The sequence below is a fragment of the Diadema antillarum genome, unplaced genomic scaffold, assembly GCF_040938485.1.
Source record: "Diadema antillarum isolate AM-2024a unplaced genomic scaffold, OU_Dant_1.0 scf00000131, whole genome shotgun sequence".
Taxonomy (NCBI): Eukaryota; Metazoa; Echinodermata; class Echinoidea; order Diadematoida; family Diadematidae; genus Diadema; species Diadema antillarum.
Window position 1 is genome coordinate 1,845,560 of NW_027271020.1, and position 18,828 is coordinate 1,864,387.

Genomic DNA, 18,828 nt, shown 5'->3' on the forward strand with positions numbered 1-18,828 from the left:
AACTTTTGATACCCCTTGAATTGCATGCTCGTTGACATCTCTTCTTTCTGAATATCTCGCAAAATGTTAAAAGCTAAATCCTCACCTCGACCAGAACTATACACACCCTTTAAACATGTTGAGCAAAGATTTTCTTTTTAATTTTGTCGATAAGATTATGAAAGCATGATGATAAACTCATTTGTTGCTGTTATTGTTATTGTTTATTTTGTTGCTGTTAAAGAGAAGAGATGGTCCTCATGAACAGTTAAAGGGATCGGTATATATGCCAATAATTTTGATTGGTTGAGATGGTTATTCAAATTTTAACTTTTGGCGAGATAGTTGGAAACCACATAGGCTACTAAGAGGATTTCAAAAATCTATTCAGTGAAAATCGGTTTTGAATCGGCTGATATCCAAGAATCAAAGTGACACACTGGGGTGTTAATAACAACAATGTTAGTGTCTGCCATTTCTTTTATATCCGTAGGACTAAAAATTGTTTCTCGATATCTCAGCCATTTCAAAACCGATTTTTCATCAAATATACTGTGAATTCCCCTTGAAATAAATCTTTCATATTTCATTGAAGGTTTCTCATTATCTCACAAAAAAAAATTGGAAACGCGAAGCCCCATCATCTCAGCCAAAACTGCACATCATCCCTTTAAAGTCGTCGGGGATTGTTGAATTCGTGTATTTTTCTTTGTTATTAGTACATTGTATTGATATTATGTTATTTCTTGTATGAAAATGTTTTGCATTGTTGGAAATGAAATAAACGAAATGAAAGTCCTATGCGCTGACCTCAAGAAATCCCTTTTTACACACTCCTCGGATCCCCCCCCCCTAGCTCTCCCCTATCTTTTTTTTTTTTCGATATAGAAAATTACCAAACATGCAGGCAGTTGGCGCAGTACAGCTGCATTCTCACGTAGAAAGTCATCAGAGGGTGAAAAACGCCAAAAAATCTTCCCAAAAGGAGAATGTATTAGCTTGTACATGTTAAGTTGCAGAAAAATACTGCCCACCCTGGGTATGATAAATAGTTATCATAACACTTTGTCATATACAGAGTTATTTAAGAAGTCTATGATTTGGTTGAGATGGAGCTTCAGGTTTCTAAGATTTTTTTGGTTTCATTTTATTTCTTTTTTTTGGGGGGGTGAGATGATGAGAAACTTCTTCTGAAATATGAAAGAGGATGATTAAGTTTTGATGAGGAATTCAAGGTTTATTTGATGAAAATACTGGCTTTGAAATGACTAAGATATCTGTAACAAAGCAACCCTAAAGGGTATTGGACCCACCTTTAATTAGAATCGCTTTGTTTTTCTTCGTTTTTATATATCTCAGCTATTTCAGAGCAGATTCTCATCATATAAACAAACAAAAAATCCTCTTATAATTATTGTATGCTCTTTAATCTCATACAAGTGATTTCTAATGATCTCGCAAAAAGCTAAAACCTAAATCTCCATCTCAACCAAAACTATACTGGCCTACCACACCTAAGATAATAGATATTTTACCAAATGATTTCCAATTCGAGACGTCTTCAATAATAGAAGTCGTCTTCAACAATCAATTTCCATTTCCATCAAGTCTTTAATGAAATCGTAATGCATTGAATTCCTACTGCTCATGTGATGTTCTATAATAAGAAATAATATCATTATTTTGACGCTTGTGTTATCCATGTACATTGAAATGAGACGAAAAAAAAAATACATTGAATTGAAATGACGGGTGACAAAGAATCAAATAGGAGGTTCCAGTGATAGAATTGTTCATGTTTCCTTGTCTATATAAGTATTATGATGCAATCACTGTTTGGTGGTAACATTCATTATAAATCATCTTTATTGTGGCATGTTTGTCTTCATGGGTATGTGATTTCAAATATAACTTTCATCTATTCACTGGTATAGATTCTGCTAGACATAAGCTTGTCGGTCAAAGTCACCTCAACAATATCAGAATATATAGTCGAGTCTCTTTCCCGTTAATTATTTCCTCCCACTTTCTCCGCAATCATTATTTCCCATTCCTGATTAATTTGCATTTTTGTTGAGATTGTGGTTTCCATATTAAAGATCGCAATTACTAGCACTATACAGTATACTATAGTAATCAGCAAATGCATTTCCAGGAACAATATAACGAAGGGTGTGTGTACTAACGTGTGACTACTCGTATGTGATTACTACTATACATTGTGTGTACAATAACTATTGTGTGTCAAATCGCTGCTCGGGGGAGGCTGGGGTAGGAGCGCGCCATGAGAAGGGGATTATATTGATCCCGTCCATTGTCCGACCATGGAGCTACTAACGCTGTTAGTAGCTCCATGGTCCGACGAACACGTGCGGTAGTGCTCACGCGGGTATAGATAGATCCATGGAAGACTCTCAACTGCCCAATGGCCATGGCGCTGGGATGCTCGCCTAGGAATGATCAAGGGTCGTCCTCATGGAGCAGAATGCTCCTGCTGGAAAGGCCTACATTTTTTGTAGGTCGTAGGTACAAGGAAGAGATCCGTCACGGTTTCTAAGGAGCGCAACGTATCCATGAGGGAGTCATGTGATAGGCCTACACTGTGCATTTTCACACTGGCGCTTTTCGGAACTCCCACCTCTCTAGAATGTCGATTGTTTACCAGATAGGTGTCTCGAACTGATCAGTGTTGTTTCATTCTGATATATGCATACTGCAAAGACATTTGATAGGGGAAATGGACAGGCCAACTGGAAACAGCTATGTAGGCATACCTCTGTACTAAGGGCTGTTTTGGTAAAAACAAACAAACAAAAACAATCAAACAAACTGGGATAGATACATGCAGGATCATGGTGGAAATTAAGAGACACCTTTCCATAACTGTACCTGACAAAAGCAAAAAATCCGAGTTCGTTGCTGAATGTAGACAACACCGACGATCGAAAGTGTATATCATATACAGTTGTATATAGGTCTAATTCCTGTAAGGCCTATAGGAATATTAGATATCTTCGTTTTCTATTCTCGCGCGGTATTTGGGGAAATACTGATCCCAGTTATCTTTTACCTTTAGTATTTCATCTTTTTACTTCGAAATCATTCAGTATGCTATCTCGTTACTTTGCTGTTGATCCAGCGCCTGTGTGCTCTTTGCGCTTGCACTCACTAACATCTCGCTCCGTTGAAAATACTGTATTATCTCAATGATAATAATAATAATAATAATAATAATAATAATAATAATAATAATAATAATAATAAAAATAATGATAATGATGATAATAATAATAATAATAATAATAATAACAATAATAATAACAAATTCTTATATAGCGCATTTCAGATTTGAAAAGAATTTCAATGCGCTTTACAAACAAATTATACCATTTCGAGACACGAAGTATAGAACAAAAATTACAACTTACCAAACACAATATATTACTCTACAATAACTATTTCTTATACGTACATAATAGCCATAGTCACAATATGCGCCATATTTCAGTATGTTCATGATATTATGAAGCATTATTACATCTTTTCAAAGAGATCGTGATACTTACAAATTATTCTTTGTATGGGTTATCGAGTCAATGATGAATGGTAATGTATTTTAGCATGGGCCAATCATGGAACACGGACCTGGACTAAAGGTGGAGAATTAATATGATAAATAGTTACGGAGTATGATAATTCATTGTCATAACACCTCGATCCCTGCATGTGATGGGGAAAGTGGGGGTAAGAAGAGCACCGCGAACGGGTGTTTAAGACTGTACCACTTCTAATTGCTCAATTATTAATTTTGCATGTGCTGCTAATTTTCAAATTCAATCTTTATTAATGTATCAATTTCAAATAAATCTGTATTCATATTTTTCACGAAAAAATGCACATAAGATACATACAATTCCGAAATTACAAAGCAAAAATGAAGTGAGTATTGACAGTTGTATTGGGCTACGCTCATAATACGAGAAAATAATCATGACGCGGGTCTACGTAAAAGCAAGCTATGTGTTCTGATCAGTATTTCCTTCTTTTTCCAATTCATTAAGATCATATTCATTTTCTTATTTAAAGTTGTGTTGTTTATGTACATACAGTGTACTTGTTTTCGCACAAAAGTAAGAAAAAAAGATACTGGGTTTTATTTGCATGATAAAATATGTTTTCTGATTAAATCAACACCGCTGTGTATATGTGCTGCCACAAAATTATATACACCAAAGAACAATAATGTTTCTAAATCCCTGTATTCAATCATAATATAGTAATTATGTTGTTGAGAATGAAGTGAAGAGTTTGTTTGCAAAAACCGATAAGTCCATATTTGCCAAATGGAGATATTTGCGATTAAAGGTCAAGAAAAATAAAGAGAATAATAAGAAAATTGTTGCTTCTTTTGACCATAACTTCAAAAATGTACCTTTATATGTAGTGACCAATATATCATTTAAAAGGTATTATTTAGTATATCATTTAGAAGGTATTATTTTGTACTTTATGACAGAGACCGTACTTCAAAATCTTCAAAAATGGACTTATCGGTTTTTGCGAACAAACTCTTCAAGTGCATCTGAAGTTATGAGTTCGTCTTAAATCCAGCTTCCCCTATACAGTATGGCCAAAAAAAAAATACAATCAGATTTTTGCATTGATAACACCCAATATGATTAAACTGTCTAAATGCTACTTCAGGGTCTTGAAATATAACATCTTTTAGCTCTATTTTGCAGAAAACCCCATTCAATTCGGTTTCGCGGTTACAGAGAAATGTGTCTTGTTGTAAAGCAGGTCATGAGTCTGATTCTTCTAATTTTAGCACTTCGATGCTCTCATGTGTGAATACAATAGACAGAACTTGAGGGAAGAGATTCCTGTCATCCTTTACAAAATTCCTCATTTCTCTCTGACCACTGAAGCAAATCGAATGGGGTTTTCTGTAAGATGTGGGCAGTGAGTTATATAGTTTCATACCCTGAATTTGTGTTTAGATTGATTAACTATTTTCAAAGATACCATTGCGGAAGGTCCCGTTGTATTTTTTTTTTATTTTTTTTTTTTTTTTTTTGGGGGGGGGGGGGGGGAACGGTATTGTGCACTTGGCCATGATTGCGTACGTAATATATCAATCGAGCAGGTGCTTGGTATTTGAGAAAGAGGCTTAGTGATGATTTAGTGATCGCAGTGATTTGTGTGTGTGTGTGTGTGTGTGTGAGCAATATTATCATATTTTCGTTTTTTAAAGCATGATAGTGACTGCGGCATGTAAATTTACCGCAAGAAGTGGATCCTACAACACAACGTCAGGAATCGTATTACAACCCCTATACGATTAGCTTATGAATACAAAAAAAAAATGAAAATAATAATTAAAAAAACCGTTAAACATGGATGTAGCAACGAATGCAAACGTATCTTCTAATTTTCGAATTCGTAGGACATTCGTTGACTCGATATGCTCCAGACTAACTTGGCCTTCATTCATTATGAATGAACCTCTGGAATGATTATTATGATTATTATATGACAGGTTTAGTTTGAGTTGGTCTTGCTTGCGTACATGTTAATATGTGCTGTGGTGTGTTGGCAAAGACCCTATAGGCAAACCACACACATGTACGTCATAGTGGTTGATTTGCACGGAATTTAGATAAAATCCTTTCACGTCTTTATTGTTTTGCGCGTGCTATGCTGACTCTGACGTTGAAAAGCTGAAATTTTTCTAGCAGTACAAAACTGCTACACCTACGAAAATGCTGTACATTGCAAGCAGCATCATTGACAATAGAGGGCGACATAGCTTTCTTGCCCAGAGATTAGATCAGATTTATACTGAACATGACTCAGTGAGAAGTGCAACGGACAAACGTTCCAAGGTGTAAGATGTACTACTAATGCGTGCGTTGCTCTTCTCACTGTCTCTTTGGTTTCTCGGATATGTTTTTATTCGAAACCCTTTTCCACATCTTCCTTCGAGAGATGGAATGAGTTATTATCCGTTCAAATCCACCCTTTTCACTTGCTGGCAATCCGCTTTTGTCGAACACTTATCATAATCTTCTCCCTTTCTCCCTTTCTACAATCAAAGGGGCACGTGTGGGATTAGTCCTCTACTATGAATAGGAGCTTCCTTACCCGACCTTGTATTATTTTGTTCTTTTAGTTGTATCGCAGGGGATTATCCTCTTTGGTTACGGCAAAAAGAATGAATTAATCTGCAAGGGATAAGATTGATTAGACTTTTTTCTTTCTCTTTTTTTTTCGGGGGGGGGGGGGAGGGGGAATTCTCGTTACACCTTAGAATATCTACGAGATTGTCGCTAAGTTGCTTCCGCAAAACTTGCCAGAAGATTATAGTTATTATTTTCACGGAACTATTAGACAGCACATTGGGTAGGTTGACCACTTTATGTTGTCTTTAGTTGTCATAGTAGTACAGCGTGGTATAGTATAATAGTGGTAGTATACTAGTTGTAGTACTAGTAGTAGTAGTAGTAGCAGTAATAGTAATAGTTTAGTAGAAATACATGTAGTAGTAGTAATAGTAATAGTTTAGTAGTAGTAGTTAGTAGTAGAAGTAGTAGTAGCAGCAGCAGCAGTAGTATAGTAGTACTTGTAGTATATAGTATCAATAATCACTTTTGTGGTGCGGTCATTGTTGTGAGAAATCCATTATCTTGGTTTGGTCATCTCGATGGTTGGGTTTGGTTCGGCCATTGTCCGTCAAGTGGTTCAGTCGGAGTAGCCAACCAGAAGAGCACTAATTTTGTCTTTGAATGTACCTGCTTGTTATTTTCCAATAGAGGGCGCACTTATACTTACTCGCATTTTCCGTCTACGTACGTTTGAGAGCGCGACACTCGTTTGAGAGCGACATAATGCGTGTTGATTAAAGGCAACATTTACCATTTGCAGATGAAACAAAAACCTAGCATTTGTGCTTCAAAATAATTCTAAAATTTGAGTTAGGAGTAGAAACAAACAATGTGAAAATCTAAACAAGTATAATCAATGTTAAGTATTGTTTAATATACAGTCAGTGCACCGTGTCTCAGCTTGGCACTGTGCTGTGGAACCAGAACTTCACGTTGGAGACGAGCAGTCTACCCCATCATGCCCCAGCCTGTTCCGTCACAGTCCCCTCCCTCAACGAGGAAATCAACTGCGCTTGTTTGTCAAGTAATCAAGGAGCTGTTGAACAATGAAGACTACATCAATATGCTCAACAGTGTAGTCAGCAATGCAGTCGACAAGGCCTTCACTAAACTCAACAGCCGTGTTGAAGTGCTTGAAGGTCAAGTCCATGATCTCCAAAATGAATGCGACAACAAGTCACACCAGATCACAGTTCTCAAGAAGGAGATAAGTCAGCAGTCAGACCGAATCCAAAATCTTGTCCAGGGTCAACTCGACCTCGAGCAGTACTCCAGACGTAACTGCATCCGGATCTTCGGTGTCAGAGAAGCAGCAGGGGAATGCACCGACAACATACTGTGCGACATTGCTCAGAGCAAGCTAGGAATCACCATAAACCCAGCAACAGACATAGACCGGAGCCACCGCACAGGAAGGAAGAAACCTGAATCGGCCTCTCATTCTCCCAGACCAATCATCGTCAAAATGACCTCGTACAAAAAGAAGCATCAAATCCTCACAGCAAGAAGAAAACTGAAAGGAAGCGGTATCTCCATTCATGAAGATCTCACGAAGCACAATGTCGATCTCCTACGCAAAGCAACACACCACCAGAAAGTGAAGAATGCCTGGTCATCAGACGGTCGTATCATAGTCGAAATACCTGCCTCACATGGGAAAACGATCAACAAAGTAATCAGAAGTGAAAGTGATCTGGCCAGATTATGACTTCAACTTCTCAAAGTCCCCCACCTCCATGTATGTATCCTGTAAGTTTTTGTAGTTTTTGTAAGAGACAACGGGCTCAAGATAATATCTGTTATTTTTGTGCAACCTCTAGTTCCAGTCGCCTGAGGGCATTAGAAGAAGATGAAGATGGTGTATCTGTACTTAGTACTGAAACAGAATATTTCATTCCAAGTGAATTTGCCTCTATGATGAATGGTACGTTTTCAGAAATGTTTACGTGTCTGCATTTCAACTGTCGAAGTTTGAAGGGTAACAGTGATAACTTTATATCGTGCATTAATTCCTTGAATACTGAAATATCTATTATTGCTGTATCTGAAACATGGGCACAGGGAAATGAATCCCCTCAGTTTACGTTGCCCCAATATAAATTCCTCGGAAGGGGAAGAACAGATAAGAGAGGTGGAGGTGTTGGTATGTTCATTAATAGAAAATATAATGTTAAACAGAGATGTGATTTAGAGGTTTTTGATCAATGTATTGAGTCAACATTTGCTGAAATTATCAATTTGAAGGATAAAATTGTTATTGGCGTGGTATACAGACCCCCCAATCAATCTCTTCAATCATTTCTTACTGGTCTACAGCCAACGTTACAGAATATATCTCGAGAAGGTAAACATTGTATCCTACTTGGTGATTTTAATGTTGATTTATTGAGTTCCGACAGTTCCACTCACCAATTCTTGGACTTAATTCTTACCTCCTCATACACTCCTACTATTTTTAAACCAACACGTGTAACAAACCACTCTGCAACCTTACTTGATAATGTATTCATTAATCGTCCTGAAAATGTAGTTAAGTCTGGTATATTGATTTCAGATGTGAGTGATCATTTATCACCCTTTGTCATCTATCACCTTGGCCGTCAGCAGGTGAGCACCGAAAAGGAATCATCCACTTATATTTACAAAAGAATGATACATGAAGAGGGTATGACAAATTTTTTTTCATTGCTCCAGTCTTATGAGTGGAGCCACCTGGAAAATATTCCAGACATCAATGAGAAATACTCTGTTTTTATATCTCATTTTATGACCCTGTACGATGAGTGCTTTCCTATAAAGAAACTTGATAAAAAAAAATATGAGAAAAAACAAACTTGGTTTAACAGCCATCTGAAGAAGTTGTGTAAAAAGAAATACATTTTGTACCGTAAATACATCAAGAATCCTACAATGTACAGAAAAGAGATTTACGTCAAATATAGAAATTTTGTGAATAATGAAATACGACGTGTTAAGCGGGAATATTATCATGGTATTTTTGATAGAGTAAAAAATGACCAAAAAGGTACATGGAAGGCGATTAACGAAGTCTTGAATACATCGAAGTCTAAAACTACATGTGCAAGTATTATGAAAGAAGGTGTTCTGATTGAGGATAAAGAAAACATTGTGAATTTATTCAATGATTATTTTAGTAATATTGGTTCTGAGTTGGTTAGAAATATGCCCCCGTGTTCTATGAATAATGATTTTTCAGAGTATTTAAGACCGAGAGTATTACATACTATGTTTTTTAACCCCATTTCTGAATCTGATTTGATTACAGCTGTATTAAGTATAAAGGATAATAAGAGTTCAGGGCATGATGGCATAGAAGCATTTATTGTCAAAAAATGCATTCATTTGATTGCATCCCCATTATGCCATATTTTCAATACTTCAATTGAAAAAGGTGTTTTCCCAAGTGATATGAAAATCGCAAAAGTTATCCCAATCTTTAAATCTGGGGACAATCGTCTTTGTTCTAATTATAGACCAATTTCTATTTTGTCCATTTTTTCAAAGGTTTTCGAAAAGTTGGTACACAAACGATTGATCTCATTCTTGGAAAAAAATGCAATCCTGTATCAAGGGCAATTTGGTTTCAGACAAGGATATAGCACATTTATGGCCCTTTTAGAATTTGTCAATAATGCTACTTTGGCTTTTGAAGAAAAAAACGTTGTTATTGGATTATTCTTAGACTTATCAAAAGCCTTTGATACTATTGATCACAAAATTCTGATAAGTAAAATGTATCATTATGGAATTAGAGGCAATGTGTTAAACTGGTTTGAAAGTTATTTGTTAAACAGAAAACAATATGTGTTTATTGATAATCATACTTCACAATTTCAACATATCAATGTTGGTGTCCCACAAGGATCAGTGTTAGGTCCATTACTCTTTTTGCTTTATGTAAATGACCTGGCTTTTGTAAGTGATGTTTTAAAGCCCATTATATTTGCTGATGACACAAACATCTTTCTGTCAGGCAAGGATATCCATGATATGAATGTTGTATTCAATGCAGAACTTGAAAAGGTGTATTCCTGGTTTTTATCCAACAAACTCACTATTAATTTTGAAAAAACAAATTTTATGATATTTAGACCTCAGCAATTACAGCTAGATACAGCTTTGTTTGATTTATCCATTAATGACCAAAAAATAAGTAATGTTAAAAAAATAAAGTTTCTTGGTGTCATTATTGACGAACATCTCACATGGAAAGATCAAGTGCAAAATATTTCAGGTAAAATAGCAAAAGCAGTGGGTATTTTAAACAGATTGAAGAGCTTGCTTCCTCTTCGAATTATGTTGAATATTTATAATACCTTGGTTTTGCCACATCTTTCATATTGTACTGTTGTATGGGGAAACTGCTCTAAATATCTTTTGGACAGATTGCTTGTTTTGCAGAAACGTGCAGTCCGTTGTGTCTCAAACTCTCACTTTTTAGCTCCAACAAACCCTTTGTTTGAGAAATTGAAGGTTTTAAAGGTCTTAGATTTGTATACATTGCAGGCAGCCTGCTTCATGTACAAATTTTCTAGGGATTTACTGCCTGATGTTTTTAAAGAGTATTTTATTTGTAATAACAAAGTTAATTTGTATAGAACTAGAAACTCTGATAAATTGTATGTACCATTTTACCGTCTTAGCCTGTCAAGAAAGTCAATAAGGTATACAGGCCCAAAAATATGGAACTCAATTACCCCCAGTTTGAAATCATGCCCCACCATTTCATCATTCAAAAGACAGTTTAAGTTACAGTTGATTAATGCATACCGGTATTGTTCATAGAACTGTACTGTGTCTATACAGTGCACTGGCTGATTCTCGGCATGTGTTGTTCTGTGTTCTCTGTTCGGGCGCCTGCTCGGTGACCTTCACCCCGGCGCGCTGGCGCGGTGCGCGCGCCGGGGTGGGGGTCGCCGGGCGGCCGCCTCGGGTGGAGGATGTAGGGTGGTACAGGTTGGGAATCGCGCGCGTGCCTGTGGTGATTATGATCGGAGCCTTCTACATTCATTGTACAATGTATTACAATTATTCTTTTACACTGTACTCAGTACATGTATCGTAATGGAGAGCTCTGATCATGTTGGAAGTGGTGCGCCCTCAGTGGCGGGGCGCGGCTCACGATATTGCTTGGCATAAATGTACACACTGAAGAATCACGATTATACAGCTGCACACCATATTCAATGATACTCGGTATTATGATGATATGTATTTTTTTTTTTGTCTTTGTCGATTCTTATAGAATATTATATGCTCAAACCATATATATATTTCTTAAATTGCATTCAATGATAATTCTTGCCCATTTTTGTCCCACCCTTTTTATGGTTGTTTTTGGTATGTCGTGGTTCCTTCCTTTTGGATGTGCTTTTTTTTTTCTTCTTCTTCTTCTTCTTCTTCTTGCCCCTATTTATTGCAAATCCAGTTCTTTTTTATGCGACTCATGATTTATGTAACAGTGTATAACGACATACAGTTTTAATATTGTATATTTGCTCAGGGGATCAGCCTCGAAAGGCCAATGGCCTACTGCTGATCTCCTCCACCATTTATGTTAATTGTTATGTCAATCTGGAACACACACTTTTTAACTTTTAACTGTGATTATATGTATTTATCCAAAATAATTTTTGGTTTGTATGTATGTGTTAGAACTGATTGATTGTGTATTTATATGTTTTTACCTGAACTGTGGAAATAAACTGAATTGAATTGAATTGAATATACAAAATTTGAACAATAGTTATAATACAATTTTTTTCTCGACTAAACCGTCTACAGTTACGATTTAATGAGAAAAATAGTGATATCTCCATATATTTTAGCCTTTATTGCAAAAATTTTATATGGTAGGATATGCTTCAGAATGGTCTCATATTCAAGTAATGTGCAGTTTAATGTTTCCAGGTTAGCATGCCTGTACAGTGACAGGGCATTAAATTCATTATTTTGCACTTAATGTATCAACAATAATCTTTCTATTGATATTGCCAAAACCACTTTTGCTGTCAGGTGGATGTGTTGGCAAGCAGCATTTATAAGGATTGCATGAATAATCATTACATCACAGCTGCTTATCCCAGTGAATTCAAATCGAACATGCCTATTGGTACGAATGACCTTTCTTCTGCTCATGCGCAAAGTGGAACTGCGAGCTGGCTTATACAATATGGACTGCATTGCATGCTGGATATATCAAAGACGAAGTCTGTGAGATGGAAAATCACGGAGATGCTGCTGATAATAATCTTTCCCATTTAAGCATTTCTACATATTGCTCCACAACACTTTTTTTTGCATTTATACCGTCAACGGTTATCTTTTGGTGGCCCAATCGGAAAACTAGCTTATTAAGGATTCAAAATTGATTTTTATGTTGTCTTCTATTTCGGGACTATACATCTTTTTTCTTTCGGCCACCAGAGGCAAAGGTAAGGTAATCATAGAGATACAGATATAGTCAATTAATGTGAACAATGACCATTAGGCAATAATTGATTGATTATTTTTTCTTTTGAGAAAGCGAACGTCGAAATCTTAGTCCAGTCAAGCGTGAAGCAGACTACGTACCAACGCAGATGTATCATTTATTAGAAATAGAAACGTGAAATGCCCTCATAGACAACCGAAAAGTTTCGACTTCATATACAGTAGTATTTTAGATTAAAGTTAATTTCAGGAAGAAAGTAGTCAAGACCCTCTTATGCCTTTGATTGTTGTAGAATGTTCATACCTTTTTTTTTTTTCTTTAGATCGTGATAATCTTATTTTCCAGTTTTCTCTCCTTTAATGAATGCAACGTTTTTCGGGTATACTGACGCGTCACAATAGATACGTAACTACAAAAGCATTTAGAAGGCTCAGACCTCCCGGGGACCGCCAAGCAGCCCATTTTCACCCATAATGATTTCCACCTTACATTAAAGACATATCCACATTCATCATCATCTGCATTATTTATATACTCCTGGACCATCAAAACATACCTTTTGCATTTGGAATGACATTGATATCATTGCTAGTATAATAGATATTCCCAAAATCTAATGGCAATATCTAAATCTAATGGCAATACTTTTTTACGATAAAGAATTCTTCAAAAATAGATATTAAAAAAACAACAACACCTGAATCCAGACGGTCTTAACTTTACTAAACCTTTCATCATAATGTTTTTTGTGTAATAACAATTATCAAATTTTCATGAAATTTTCTTTCAATTCTTTTCATAACTTTTTGAGTAAAATGAATTTGCAAACAGGCAAACAAAGTAAACAAACAAATCAATTACTTTGGCAAAAAATAACCTCCTTGGCGTGTAGGACGACAGTATTAAGTGACACAAAATCTTCAATGCATGTAGATACAAACAGGATGGTACAATAATTATTATGGCTTCGTAATGTGTGATGTTGCCGTGGGGTCATCCCAAAAGCCCGACACCCATGAGTCATACGGCCTACGAGACCGACAATGAAAAAAAAAATTGTCCATGAGTGACACATCCCATGGGCTCGGCACTATGAGCTTGAGTCCGACAGTGTAATAGGCTACGTTGCAAGGCCCACGAGTCCGACACTATAGGCAAAGAGGCCTCCGAGTCCGACACTATGGGCAAACAATAATTAGGCCCTATAGTGTCCAACACTAGGCATAAATGGCTCACGAGACCGAGACCCGTGATGTAATGAGTGTTGGACTCGTGGGCCTTGTTTGCCCAGTGTCGCACTCATGAGCATTATTTTGTTGTTGTTGTTGTTGTTGTTTTTTGCCTGTAGTGTTGGACTCCCAGGCCTTGTCTGCCTATAGTGTCGGACTCATAGGCCTTATTTGCTTACTGTTGAGCTCGTGCGCTGTATGACTCGTGGGCTCATGACTGGTGGGTGTCGGACTCTGATTTTGATGTGCACCCGTAGCCGTGTGCATGCGTGTAATTCATACGCACTCAATGAAGCACACAACTTAACACGTAATTATTGAGGATAGAACAAAGCATTCTCATTTATTTACATAACAAAGTAGATTACATTCAACATAGTGTATTTAGTAATCAATTAAGTCATTCATGTTTTAGATTTAGTATACCGTACATCTACAATAATTAATCTCAACAAATAGTAATATAATAACCGTATTGTATGTACATCGGAAAAATCAGATAAGGATTTAATTTACACAGTCAGGTTGTATATAATCTATTGGGCAAAAAATAAACGTGACGGTGAAAACCAGTTCCAAATTTACTATATATAGTAGTCTTAGACTCACGGAGAACATCGCCTACAAGAAATACATTAAAACGGATAGAATTGTATACGACTTAGCATCTATTCAATGCAGTTAAAAAAAAGATGACTTAAAGTCTCAATAGTTGCAAACTCGAATGCTTTAGCGTTGACATTGATACGGCATAGCTTAAATCTGTTGTGCACACACGCATAGCATAAGTTTCACTCGCAAAGAAACCCACATTAATTCTTTCAAACAATATTTGCATAGAAAACAAAATAAACTTAGTGATCAGAAGTCCATAGACACTCATTTTATAAGTTATTGAATAAAAGATAGATAGATAGATAGATAGATAGATGGATGGATGGATAGACATATAGATAGATAGATAGATAGATAGATAGATAGATAGATAAAGAGAAATCGATAAAAGAAAGAAGGCCTTGGAAAGAGATAAAGGAAGAAGTGACGCTTCACTAACAAACATCGCGCTGATTGGTCCGTGTGATGATTGCCTTTTAAATTAAGCCAATCACGAACCGACTTGGAAGCATAACAGACATTCGTTATACAGAGATACCCATATCACCTTTCATCCTTTGTTCTTTTTTATTTCGTCGGAGGTCGGAAAGGAAATCGTATATGAGAGTCAAGTGAATGCAATTGTAATTCGCACTGACTCCTTCAAAAAGTTGTGCCAAAGTACTAGACTGAAGGTAACAATAGCAGAGCGACACGCGCAAAAAACTTCGCTGAGACTTTACCTGACATGCTCAGCGTCAAGCTATGATACAAACAGTGAAAGCTGTCTGTAAACATGTTAAAATTCTCCATGACTTTTTAAAGAGTCTACCCACCTCAGCTGGACACAAATTCTATCATAGCACGCAGAGTTATTTGAAAGGGTTACATTCGATGTGAAGAGTCCTTAAAATTATAAGAAAATCTCGTACATTGTGCTATAACTTTCAGATGCCCTAATGTATATAGGTCAAACGGCATAATTCATATGGGTCATTGGAGTACAACCGTACGTGTTTCACGATTGTTAAAGTACAGCACGTTGTCGTATTACCCAGGGTTACACGACATCTGCTCCTGCGACAATATCGCTCCTGTCTTATTTTCTACAAGGATTTATAGGGGTAGGGATGTGATAGGGTTTTAGGTTTAGTTTGATGTGAGGATTAGGATAAGGGTTAGGGTTATGTTTGTGGGTAGAGTGTTAATTATGTTTGGCTTAGTGTGCAGATATTTCATGGGAGCAATTAGAGTCGCAGGAGCAAATGTCTATGGAACCATTAACTCTGATATAACAAGAAATCATGGAATTGCTTGTTTTTACCTCATGTAAACAACACTTCTTTGCTGGGATTTCAGAAGAGGTGTAATCGGTAAAATAACTGGATGTTTAAAGTTTTGAGGATATCAATTTGGAAGATATCAGAGAAGGCTGGCACGCACAAAACTTATCTCTTCCTGTCACGATAAAGCGTGATATCTTCCCTGACCTGGGTGTACAAGGGTTAATGCAATAGGTTCTTTGCAGTTGGTATGGTTGGGGAGGATGGGGGGGGGGGGGGGGGGGAGGGGGGAATCATCCTATGTTAATACAAATTATTGCTGATGCACTGATAATGATGATGATAATCATAACGATAGTAGTAATGATGACGACGGTGACGATGATGATGATAAATGACAATAACGACGATGATGATGATAATAATAAAAGTATTATTATTGTTATCATTGTCATTGATGTCATTATCATAATTATCATCATTATTATCATTAATATTATAATCATAATTATTATTACTATTATTATTATTATTATTATTATTGTTATTACTATTATCATTATAATTATCATTATTATATCATCATCGTTATATAAAAATGGCAAACATTCATAATAACGATATTTACATAACTACATGCTAAATAATGAGATGATTATCATCATCAACATCATTGTACATCATCATCTCCATTGCTTTAATTCATATAGCACTTTGGAAAAAAAAAGTAGGACGCCATTTTGTTCATTAATGCGTAGTTTCAACGTTGATATCCACGAAAGCATAAAAGGAAAAAAAAACTATCGCAATGGAATGTGATATTGTCAAAACTTCTGCTATAGGTGGAGTGTTGCCATTGTACCCACAACGAAATATCACAACCACTTTCTGCGCCGACGCAGGACCCTGGAGACAATTTGATATCATTCTGAAGCGAAGTGCCATCAGCAGCATCCATATTCATACTTACAATATTAAGAATGACATTGTTTACAAAAAGTGACAGCTAGCGACATTCAAGGGAATAAACACCGAACAAGTGGAGGTCCCACAATAAGGTACTCAGTATTTGCCAGTGTTTATGACCGTACGCAGTGTCCCGTAGATAAACTAATGGCAAAAGATTGCATCGACAGTTGCATAACATGCATAAAGCGGCTAATATACAATTCTTAAAATCTTTTCAATGATCACTCATACCGAGTAATGCGTGCTGAAACTTTTCATTCATCTATTCCAAGACCTGCCCCTTCTGGAGGGTGTACCCGTTATTTGCACATAACCTTTACTTTATCGAGAAATGTCATTTGCCACTTTCCGATCAAGATCTCGCCTCTCATAATCTTTCACTAAATCTCATCCTGTTTTTCTTCACAATAACAGAGTTCGTTCCGAAAATATGAATTCGTTTTTACAGCTTTGCACACACTTGAACACTTGCGTCCCTACAAACAAATTGAATACCAATCGAACAATGCCCTTACAATGAATCATCAGTTCTATGGGTGCAACTGGAACATTATCATTACTCCGTCAGATAACCCCGCCCCACCTGCACAGGATTTGCAAATCTAAATATGAGCAACAGTTTCTAAGTCTACAAAAGATTAATCTATCTGACCATCATTGCTCTTCTGTAAATATCATAATTTATATATCGCATTGCTTCTTTATCAACGTAAACCTCTGATATCATACGATATAAGAACGAAGAATCAAAATGGCGCCTCTGCAATTGCTGGTCTGTTTTTTATCCTCCGACTCTTGCAGAAACTTCTGCTCCTGAAGATAGTCCGCTGTAGGAGCAAGAGCGTGCTGTACGCACACTGGAGTCTTTGGCTCTGCTGGTCCAGCTGTGATTTCAGGTCGTTCACCAGCTTCTTCAGACGGTCCTTCCGCTGCATGATCACTTTCCCGCGCACTTTTACACGTTCGCGCGCGCGAATCTCTTCCTCTTCTTGCGCCAGCCGGATCTTCTCGTCCACGGCCTCCTTCTCGGCGCGCAGTCGCTTCACCTTCTGCTCGAGACTCTCTCGAATTTGGCTGAGAGTTCGCCGACTTCCAGCCGTGTAGAGGACGCTGGTGGTAGCGGCGCCACAGTCGCTGATGCTACTGCAACTACTACTGCAGGCTGCCATCAAAACGTCCTCCTTCTCGTTACCCGAAGGCTCGGAGTCGGACACGACTCCAGCTGAGTCATTCTCGTCGATTTTAGCCAATCTGTGAAACGATATTTCGGCGTCGTTTGTTAAAACACTACCGCTTCCCTCGCTGACCGCGGTTGTTCCTCTCGCTTTGGCGGCTTTGTCGCTTGTCTCTGCGGGAAGGTGTTCTGCGAAACTGTCGGCGTACCGTTGCGTTGGTTCTCCGACGTCAGCAGTGGACAGAACTGCGTTTGCATTAACCTCACGCGACATGTCGGTGCCGTCCGTTCCGCAGTGATTTTCCCGTGCGAAACTAGGTTCTGTCGTCTGCGCGGAATGTGACATATCTAATCCATCAATGCGCTCGCACCCTCCCCCTCCCCGGAGAATGCACTCTTCTCGGCTACTGTGCTTGTTATCCATGAAATGTCTGATTCTCATTGTTTCTAGGTCGCCCAGAAGCTTTGCACTGCCCAGATCATCAATGCAAAGTTCCCAAGGAGCATCGGTGTGTGCGATTCACAGGAGCAGCTGCCAGCGTCGGCTCATGTGACTTGATTGTTGTGAGGTGTCAACGTCCTTCAAGAGATCGCCGCCATTTCTGCAAAAGGCTTTCCTGTGAGCGAATACGAATAAGGGAAAGAACATTTTAATGCTTATCCGTCATATTAAGTGAATCAAAATACAACATTGATGTGCTCGTTGACAAGTTGAGCATTGACAAATTAAAAAGACAAATTTGTGACTGGCACCCAAACTGGAATATGCTCGTTTACATTATGAGCAACAAATACATTCAGATAACAATATGAAGACAACCTAAAGTACACAACAGATATTATGTGAATAAAAAGAAAGATAACCCCTTGACCCCACCACGAGCACCCCTCCACACACACACACATGCATATAGTCAAAAACTTTGTGCAGCCCATGTTAAGTTTATAAATCAAGAAATGGAGCTTGCTAGAAAGCGAGACG

The 18,828-nt window shown here is 37.4% G+C and overlaps 1 protein-coding gene across 1 annotated transcript; it reads right to left on the minus strand.

Annotated features, from left to right (window-relative positions):
- Positions 1-17,418: 17,418 nt before the first annotated feature.
- LOC139720652 (uncharacterized) lies at positions 17,419-18,288 on the minus strand. The gene has a single exon (XM_071632009.1). It carries the CDS (start codon positions 18,286-18,288, stop codon positions 17,419-17,421), a length of 870 nt encoding a protein of 289 aa, XP_071488110.1.
- Positions 18,289-18,828: the final 540 nt, after the last annotated feature.

What these genes read in the sequence shown, in the direction of transcription:
- LOC139720652 (XM_071632009.1), bottom strand. Translation starts at nt 18,288, where the DNA reads ATGAGAATCAGACATTTCATGGATAACAAGCACAGTAGCCGAGAAGAG.